This window comes from Phocoena sinus, chromosome 9, assembly GCF_008692025.1.
Source record: "Phocoena sinus isolate mPhoSin1 chromosome 9, mPhoSin1.pri, whole genome shotgun sequence".
NCBI lineage: Eukaryota > Metazoa > Chordata > Mammalia > Artiodactyla > Phocoenidae > Phocoena > Phocoena sinus.
This window is the reverse complement of record NC_045771.1, coordinates 57851599-57861643: the sequence shown is the minus strand read 5'-3', so window position 1 is coordinate 57861643 and position 10045 is coordinate 57851599. Positions and strand designations below refer to the sequence as shown.

Below are 10045 nucleotides of genomic sequence, written 5' to 3'. Positions count from 1 at the left end.
AGGTCCTTTTCTTTGAGGTCGTGCTGCCGGTGCCTTCATGAAAGACTTGAGCAGGCCATATACTTTGTTGTTGGTTTTTTTGTTTGTTTTTTTCCAGCAACAGAGACATCAATGGTTTAAAGAACGGGGGAGCTTACATGTCTGAAGCAAGGTCCTGGAGTGACACCTCACCGGATACTGCGGACTGCAGGCAGGACGCGATGGCAGGAATCTTCGCTCCGGGGAAGGGCGTGTGGGGAGGGGCCGGTGGAGGGTGTGCTGGGAGAGGTTACCAGTTATAGGGGAATTGACGTCAGGCCGGCTCATTAGTTACCAGGGAAACCAGTAGAGGGGCACGCCCCTCACAACCCCTTTGCTGATAACAATCACCAGCTGGGGCCTGGGGCAAGGACATAGGAAGGTCAGTCAGTACCCTGCTTAGGGTGTAGGTGAAGCAGGCCCTGGTCTGGCAGCGGATGTACACAGAGCAAGGGAGCAGCCATTTTGAGTGGCCTGACCATACATTCCACACCTACATACCCAGCAGAACCCTTACAATCTTGGTCCACAGCTTTTCTGAGATATCTTTGGGGCCGGGCCATATACTTTGGCGTGCTGCATCCTCAGGCTAAAACTTCTGTAGCTAGGATCCCATGGTGAAAAGTTAAGCTGTGAATCGGCAGAAAGTATTCACACCGCCTTTCACCAGCAAAGGATGAGTGGCCAGAATACGTGAAGAATTCCAACGAAGCAATGAGAAATAAGGCAAGCTAATTTTAGAAAGTGGCAAAAGGTTAATTTGTCCCTTTGGAGAAATAAAGGAGGCGAGCTTGGCCCGGGCCTGCTGGAAGAGGCTGGTAGGCATAGGCGCAGAGCTAAGCATCTGTGCCAGTGCCCAATGCCACAGAACTGGAGGGTCGCCATGCCAAGGCCTGGCAATCACGTTGGAGATGCAGCTCCCTGCGGAAGGACAGACCAGTGCTGGCCCCCAGGGGGTCCTCCTGATTCCCAGCCCACTCCCTTTCTCCAGGCCACTATCTTAGAAACACTCTGAACAAAATCTGTATGACGATAAACCGGGAAGTGCTAGTGTAGACGTGGCTTGGCCTGGTTCCTGACTCAAATAATCTGACTCCATCAACTTTAGGAACTCTGCTCACTCAGTTCCCTAATAGTTAATGTTAGATGAAAACATTCCAGGAGTCAGAACTCAGTGCTGTAAACCTCCTGAGATTTGAAGCAGAGAGAGCTGGATCTGAGACCTGATTTATCAAACCACCTAATCTTTAGATACAGGTCCCAAACACCCAAAAGGTTATGGGAGAAGTAGAAAAGGTAATGCAAAAAAACCAACCAAACAAAAAAAATCCCCCAAAACAACTTCTTAAATCACCCACACTCATTTTCCAGAGATAAAACTTTATTTGAGGCATCAAGCAATATACTGAAAGAGGTGAGTCATGCACAAGTGATGTCCTTATTCCCATAATCGTACATTTGATACTCTCTGTCCTCTTAAAAGGGGTGTGTAGTGCGCAAGATGAGAAGCACATAGCTTTCAGGCAAAACCATATCTCTGTGAGCACTTAAGAAAGTCTCCTTTAAATTTTGTTGTTCCTTCTTTAAAAGGCACGTCGGTTTTATTTCAGAAAACTACAACAAACTACTTCTTCCACTGAGGAGGAAGTTTCTCCCCAGAGTTATTTATGAAATAATGCAGCTGCCTTTTTCTTTAAAGGGATTCTTGTCTTCTGGAATTCCTTTCACCAGAGGATCTTCTCCAGAACGTTCTTCAATATAGTTCTTTATTTCTTCAGAACATTTAGACACCTTAAGGAGAAAAAGAAAGGAAAGAAAGAATGAATCAGGTCAGGATTGTTCAAACTTTGTCACCACCCTTCAGTGAAATTAATATAGTTGGGTACAACCAGAAGTTTTTAAATGAAACAGAATAGAATAAAAATATTAGAGTACAGCACAGAGCCTATATAATATATATGAATGATATAGTCTATGTAAAATATATTTCTTACTATGGTCAGGGTCAAAAAAGTTTGAAAGTCACTGTATTAAAAAAATTACCTCCAAATGGACTTGAGGACACGGGGAGGGGGAAGGGTAAACTGGGACCAAGTGAGAGAGTGGCATGGACATATGTACACTACCAAATGTAAAGTAGATAGCTAGTGGGAAGCAGCCGCATAGCACAGGGAGATCAGCTCGGTGCTTTGTGACCACCTAGAGAGGTGGGATAGAGAAGGTGGGAGGGAGACACAAGAGGAAGGAGATATGGGGATATATGTATATGTATAGATGATTCACTTTGTTATACAGCAGCAACTAACACACCATTGTAAAGCAATTATGCTCCAATAAAGCTGCTAAAAGAAAAAAAATTACCACCAGCATTTTCTATCCACTATGCCTCATGATTTCCTTCCTCTGCTGAAATACAATTATGACGTGTCCACCATATTTTAGGAACTGAAACGTACTCCACTTTCAATTTTGCATGCTAAAGAACAGATGCAATAGTAGATACTCCCCAAATGTTTTGGGGTGTGACCTACAAAAAGTCTCACTTACTGGGTATGTGCCAGGTTCTGCAATTTCATAAAATGATAGAAGCATTGGAGAAAGTCTGACTCCGGAGAGGCTAATGTTGTCCAAAAGTCACCCCCATCCCCACCCCATGTTTCTGCTCAGAATTGATCATAAGAAAAGACTTATCGGAGGCTTAGTAGACTTAACTGAGGCTTGTGTTTATGTAAGTAGTTTAAACTTTTTCTGAATGGAGGAAGGATTGAATAGTTTCTTCAGAAACTCCATTCAAAAGAGACACTTTGTAAGACTGATTTTTAAAAAAGGGAGGGGAATAAACAAGAAAAAAAAAAAAAGGATTACTGTCTTAATGAAGGCCTGCATTAGTAGTAAGAAATTTGAAGTAAAAATTAGAGAAGTTCCAGAAAATTCCAGTGGAGTCCTCTTAAAACTAGGCAAATGTTCCCATTGATTTTGTAATCTAGATTAGTAATCTTCAAACTGTTTTAATGTTGATCACTAAAAAATGTTTGCATATGTATCCCAAAATGTACATAATTATTTACTTATACCTAAGTGCAGTTACTACTATGTTAATACATCATGTATAATCATAAAATATAAACTAGAAATTATTAAAAGATGAGATTCTAAACTAGCCAAAAATATATCATTTTGCAATATATACACATATCAAATCACTATGTTATATGTCTAAAATTAACATAATGTTTCATGTCTATTATACCACAATTAAAATTTTTTAAAAATAAAAAGTTTAGTGTTTTACTCCCACACCTCAAAGATTCTTGGCACGTCAGGGTGGAGGCCTAGGTGATACAGTTAAAATGTGGCAAAATAAAATCTTTACAAATCTTTACAAGTACCATTCTCTCAGGTAACATTTGCTGTCAATCATTGCTGACATTCATTGTGCAGGCATTTTAAGTGAATTCTCAGAGGTGATGATGTAAGTGTCCATAAGCTGGGCTCTGTGGCCACAGAGACATTTGTGGATAAGACTCATGTTTCCCCAAATTGTATCTGTTCTTAGAGAGGCTTCTTCATTAGGTTTCCAAAAAGATGTGTAACCTCCAGAAGTGAATAATGACTTCTCTGATGCATTTCCTTCCACAGTCAAGAGGATATGTTTGAACAACAACTAGTTAGAGCCAGAATTCAACCTGTGAATTTTGTATCCTTGGCCTGAGCAGAGTACACAGCTCAGAAGTGAACAATTTATTGACAAAATAGTGGACTGGGCATCAAGAAGATATGTGTTTTAGTGTTTTAATAACTGCTCTATCATTATCTCTGGAGTCTTAAATAAAAGGCTGGTTAGCCTCCTCAGGATTCAGGTTTTTTAATCCTTAAAAGTGAGTGGGTTGAATGATCTCTAAGAGCCATAATGTTTTTCTAGCACTGAGACTCTATAATTCAAAGTGCATAATAAAATGCTGGAATCTTATTAGGACGTAGATGCCTCTCCCTCTACCCTCTAAGGTTATCCCTGAAGTTTTCTCTCCCTCTGGCACAGACTTGGGGTTTCTGGAACTGGAAAGCCAATCCAGCAGGGTGTGTGCTAAGGAGTGGAGGGAGCTGGCAGGGAGGAAAGGCTAATGAATGATACCCTTAACTTCCACACAGTCAGCTGCATCCAGGCCCCTGCCCAATTTCTAATTTGAAGCTTGATAACTGGAAGACACTTGTCTCTTTTTTTCCCTATGAGTTCTGTATAGTGATACCAAATATTAAGATATTTCAACTTGGCACAGACAATGCTTTACTTCAATATATGCAACTCTGTTTAATTTGTAACCTCTGAGGTTCAATGCGTGAAAAAAATCTAAGTGATCAACAGGTGCCAAACTGTGGGCTTTGCCATCCACAGAATGGATCCCTTAAAGTTTCAAGAAACAATCCTATGCACTGGGTCCTGTAACTTTGGTTTTTCCTTTAAACACAGCAGTATTAATAAGCCACAGAAACTTTCAACATGTACAAAAAGGACTGTGAACTTCAAAATCCTGGAAGACTAGGGATTTGGAAGTTACAGATTAAATTTGAGAAAAGAAATGTGTAAAGAGTAAAACACAAAAAAGCCTGCACATTCCAAACATCACTCAAAATGTGCCTTCTGAGTAACAAGACTCTTGTTATGAACAGATTTACCATAACTAGAGAAGGAAGGTAAGTGAACGTGTTAACCATACCTACTTCCTTTCCATTTTTTCCTTACCTTTTTCTAGTATTAGACCATAGAGAAATAAAATCAGTTTAAATTTTTCTTGCTGGGGAGAAGGGACTATGTTTCTTGTTGGGGAGAAAGGACTATTTTTCCCTTAAAAAATTATCTATCCAAAAACCTATTCCTGGACTACAGGTTGCCTGATTGAGGAAAAAGGGAAGAAACGAAGGCCTGTATTCCCAGTAAAAACTTAAAGTAAAAATTACAAAGTCTCCAACAAATTTCAGTGGAGACTTCTGAACACTGGGACATATGTTCTAACAGAATTTGTAATCCACTTCAGTGGTCTCTAAAATTTCTAATCATGATCACAAAAAAGAACTTTTGTATGCAGTATAATTATTTGTTCATAAATAAATACAGATACTACTGTATAGGTATTAGTTCATTGCACACACTTACAAAACATAAAGTGGAAATTATAAAGGGATGAGATTTATAAATAAATAAAGACAGATACTGTAATGTTTTGCTCCCAAGCCCCAGTGGACTGTTCATCACACACTTCCTAGAGAGCCCTGAAGAAACTCAAAACTAGGTAATTCAAGACTTACATTGTGATTTTTTTAAAAACCCTTTAAATACCGTTCTTTCCCATTATGAAAAAGATCAAGGAACTAAGTAGCCATCTGTCTTTTCCCTACAGCTTGAGTAGTTTTTAAAACCAACTAACAGCAGGCAGAATTTCTTGTCTGTTCCCCTCATTCTCAAACGTTTGGCTTTAAAATTACTCATGAGATCCTTGCTCTCTCCTTTACCTCCTGTGATTTCCCCACATCAGCTGGCAGTTCCCAAGCACCACCAAAGCCCTTCTTCAAAAGAAGCTGCAGAAAAAAGGAAAAAAAAACCAAAAACAAAAACCCAAATCATAAAATAATAACTAGAAATATAGTTATAACCCCAACCCCCACCCCCCAGCCCCCGAGCCAAAAACTGTTTTACTGCAACAAACTAGGAAAAGCTGACTTTGGTTCATTTCAGAGAAGGAAATATTCTGGGACATCCAACTTACCTGTTGTCTCTGCAACTTGACTTCTTTGCGAAGTTGCTCAACTTCCATCTTCAGCTTTTCCTTTTCTGGCAAATCTTCGATGTGAAGGGCCGGCATTTTCGCCCCAGACTGGGCGCAGGGGCGGCTGTGGAAGTGGGGCGGCTGGACGTGCCGCAAACCAGGGCGCGTCCCGAACTAACTACGTTGCCTGCGCACCCGACCAGCGCAGGAGGTGACAGCCTCCCCCAGCGCCCCGACGACTTCCCCTCACGCCAGCCCTGCCTAGCGTCCCAGGATCTTAAAACCCCTGCTCTTTTTCTCAGATCTCCACAACCCCAGGAGGCCTGCCCCCGGGAGCCCGGGGAGGGTTGAGTTTGCGAGGGGGCCCAGGGACGCAGAGAGGCTGCGCGCTGCGCTGTGCGGTCTCCCGCGGGGATGCTGGCCGGGCCCGCCCCGGCTCCCGACCCTGCCACGCCCGCGGGAGACCGGCCTGGGCTGGGGCCAAAGGGTTGGAGTTGAGCGAGCCCACTTTCCTGGAGAAACAACAAAAGTTTTACTTTTTGTTCCATTTTTTTACCCCCAAGTCACATCCGGGTTTTGTTTGTGAAGCAAGAAAAGGAGGACACTAGCCGGCAGGAAATAACGGCCCTTCACTTCTCCAAGTGTTTCAAAAATATACAGCATGTAACTTTCCTCCAGCTACATACATGTTTACTGTGGGAAATGTGGACGCTTAAGAAAAGGCCCAAGAGGAAAATGAAACTGAGCTGTAATCACAGAAACGCCCATCACATCTGTTGATGTACACACACCCAGTCTGTTAAATGCCTGAAGTGGATTAACAAGTTTTGGAATAAAAAAGGCATCGGGATGTGAATATTGTTTATAACTCGCACGGCCATTTTCTGACATTAATAAATTGTCATCCTCAACAACAGAGTTTTATTCTTTCTTCAGGGGAATGTTTTGTAATGCTCGAAGTATAAGCGGATGATCCTAGAAAAGACAGAAGCAGAAATCTTGAAGTTCTTACCAGAAAGTATTTCTCCATTCCCCATCTGTCAAGGTTTGGGTGACACTTGACACCGAGGGTTTTGAATTTCTGGCTCAAGCATCTTCCTGTATGTTTGCAGTGGATTCGCTTAGTATTGGTTACTCCACTTTCTGGAAAGCAACATGCATCTAGCTGCTACTTTGTGAAGCCAGGAACAATGTCTGATGTGACAAACGTTTGCATGCAATACAAGGTTTCCCTTTGACTATCTAAAATGTTGTTAATGATGCTCAAAAGACTAGAAGAAAAATAAAGCATGTAGGAAGAAAAAATAAAGTATCCCAAGCAGTCAGATACATATTCCTTTCTCCCCAGAGATTACCTCCTGCCTATAGAGTCAAATTCAAGTTGAGTAGAGGCAGGAACTGAATATTTCAGGGTATTCGGCCTTAGACACCATAGCCGTTCCCTGTTTTGTAAGCAGAGGTTTTTGTTTGCTCATAATTCCTCACCAGGCTCCACCCACTTATCCTCAATAAATATATTAGAATGAAAAGAACAATGAGCCCCTTGATGAGTACTCATGGGTTGCAGACCCTGCTCTGCCACTGGCCATCACTAGAAAAGTCACTTATTTCTTCCCGAATTTTGGTTTTCTAGTTTGTGAGATATGTCATGGGGTAGGGGAGGGGTGAATTAGCTAAGGTGAATTTCATTTCTAATTGTATTTATGTATCTACATCTGACACATCACTTTCACAAAGAAAAATATTTAGGAGCTTCATTTTCTGTATTTGAAATACCACACATTCCAGGATCTCCCAGGCTCAAAAAACTTGGATCAGCTGCAGGAGTTTTCCCAGTTAGCAAGCAGTGAGCCAAGACAAAAAGCTCACATCCAGAACTGATATTTTTTTTTTAATTTCCCCATTGCTTAAATTTAAAAGGTTGGTTAAAACTAGCTTAAATAAGTTAGTGAAAGTAAGTTAATGTAGCCTGAATTAAATAAGTTCAGCACCCAAATTAAATAAGTTGGTTAAGCAAATAAATGTTCATCTGTTCCAAATCATAAGAAGAGAGTTATTTTGGCCTTGAAATTTCTTCCCTGTGAAATCATCCAGTTGCATGCAGTGATATTTATAAATCCATAATGGTTCTTTAAATGGTTCTTTAACTTCTTCCACAGTATTATGAGACTTAAATTAGAAATGAAATACATATTAGTATAATTTTAAAAATTTATTCTTATCAAATAATTCACATGCTAATAATATCATATTAAGTAAATTGATTAAACTGAGTTGGAAAATGCTGACATCTCATGATCACATGGCACTGAAAAACATTTTGCTGTTGTTTGGTTTTAAATGGTAAAATGATGGGTACTTTTTTCTTTAAAAAACAAAAAAACAAAATACAAGCGTATGTAGCTCCCTATTCCTAAGCACTACTTCAACTCCTGGGGGCAACCATGGTAAGCAATTTCTCGTGTATTCTCGAAGACATATTTCATCAGCAAAATATTTTGGATAAACAAATGTTAAAATCCATTATTAGTTGTATCCAATTGTGTTAACTTTTTACTTATATTGTACATATTACCTCTAATGAAGTTACTTTACAAAATAGTATGTGTAGAAACCATTCTGCAATGAAGATGACAGATGTAATCAGAAATGAACCTTTATTAGCCCACTGTCTCTTGACAAATGTTTTAAAGAATCTACTAAATTAAAAAAAAAAATTAACCATGTGGTTATTTTCACTTTTAAAGTATAAAAGAGCAAAGACTATGACATATTTACCTTGGCATGTAAAGAAAGGGAAAGCTCTTTGACTATTTTTCTAATGTATTAAGTATGCTGTTAAAAATCCATGTAAAGAAAAGTCTATAAGCAAATGTTGAGGTTAATTTTATTGGAGTTGATTTAATATAACATGAGCTCAAAAAAGCAGGGTTCTGGTTTTATTTTATCTTGTGAGTTTTTCAAGACATAGATCCCTTCTGCCTCTGTTCTGTAATATAAATAAAACTAGGTTACCTCCCAAATTCTGCTCTTCTAAAATTTATAAAGTAAATGGTGACTGTTTAGGCCATGAAAAGGATTGTTTCTTTAAGGGAAATATTTAACCCACATTTGATGCACTCGGTTCATTTGATATTGGTTCAATTTATTATAAGATTCCGTTTCCAGATAAAAATAATAGGAAATCACAAGATGACCAGGTCTGATGTTCCAATTTTCATTAACAATTACTTACAACTCATCGTATCAAAATGATTTACCAATTCTGTCCATATAAGAGTTTAATTTCTACTGCATATAATTGGTCTTTTTCATTACTCAGTTTACTGTCTTCCTTGTGGCAATATATTCTTTTAAGAATTTAGGAAGTCTGAAATTAGCCTTGTTTTGAAATTGGGCTAAAATCAAATCAATCCAAATTAAAATAACAGTGAGCGTTTTTTTTTTTTTTCTTGCTAAAGTTTAAACTCACCTATATGTACACTGGTGGCCCTGGAATAACAACTTCTGAAAAAAACCCAGAGTCACTGACTGCCAGTTGTAGCTGTGTAGGCTGAGGGACATTCTGATTTTATTACCTTCTACCTGGACCATCTTTCCTATAATTTTTATCTTATTCAAATTTCTGCTGGCAATCTGTATTTTTTAAGCAACAGGAATTTTACCTTATGGTTGATTTAATCATTAGTTAAGCCAATAAGAATTCTGAGTTATCCAATATAAAAAATACCTCCCTTGCCTGCTTTTAATTGAACACTTATTAAGTTAATTAAATTGTAGAGACAACTTATTAGTTGATATGGCAGTTTCAAAGATGAACAGTTTCTGACTTGGGAAATTTACAGTATAGCATTGATACTAAGACAACCATATAAATTAGAGTAAGAGAAAGCAAAGTAATGTTAAATGACTTAAGAGATATACGCTGGGAATGAAATGAGAGACTGAGATAGTTTTTAGTCAGCCTCAGAAGAAGGGTAGGATTTCAAAAGGCTGAAATGAGATGGAGTGGAGGGACATTTCGGGTGGAGAGCTCAGTATGACTAAATCCAGGTGAGAAAATGAGGTGGCACGTCAGGGATTATTTAATAGTTAAGTCTGTTGACTACAGGAAGTCTAAAGGTTTTATTATAATAGAAGACATTTATTACTTTTTTTCTATATGTTTATCTCCTATCTAAATGATTTTATATAGTCACATAAGGATCCACCTTAATCCATTTTACAAAGTTCAAGTGTTGAAATTACTTATCTGAAGGTCTCAG

The 10045-nt window shown here is 39.0% G+C and overlaps 1 protein-coding gene across 2 annotated transcripts; it reads right to left on the bottom strand.

The window, feature by feature from the left end:
- Positions 1–1378: 1378 nt before the first annotated feature.
- On the bottom strand, positions 1379–6300 carry GNG11 (G protein subunit gamma 11). Of its 2 annotated transcripts, XM_032644096.1 has the most exons (3): positions 5781–6284; positions 5527–5592; positions 1379–1809 (listed from the first exon to the last, which is right to left on the bottom strand). In XM_032644096.1, exons 1-3 carry the CDS (start codon positions 5874–5876, stop codon positions 1684–1686), a joined length of 288 nt encoding a protein of 95 aa, XP_032499987.1. In that variant the 5' UTR covers positions 5877–6284; the 3' UTR covers positions 1379–1683. The 2 variants fall into 2 exon arrangements, with proteins under 2 accessions (XP_032499987.1, XP_032499988.1); XM_032644097.1 differs by lacking the exon at positions 5527–5592 and having other exon boundaries at positions 5781–6300.
- Between the last annotated feature and the right edge of the window lie 3745 nt (positions 6301–10045).

Excerpts from the sequence above, each read along its gene's own strand:
- GNG11 (XM_032644096.1), bottom strand. The coding sequence starts at position 5,876 with ATGCCGGCCCTTCACATCGAAGATTTGCCAGAAAAGGAAAAGCTGAAG. Across the intron at positions 5,593-5,780 it reads TCAAGTTGCAGAGACAACAG|CTTCTTTTGAAGAAGGGCTT; the intron begins GTAAGTTGGATG and ends TTTTTTCTGCAG. Across the intron at positions 1,810-5,526 it reads ATGTGGGGAAATCACAGGAG|GTGTCTAAATGTTCTGAAGA; the intron begins GTAAAGGAGAGA and ends TTTCTCCTTAAG.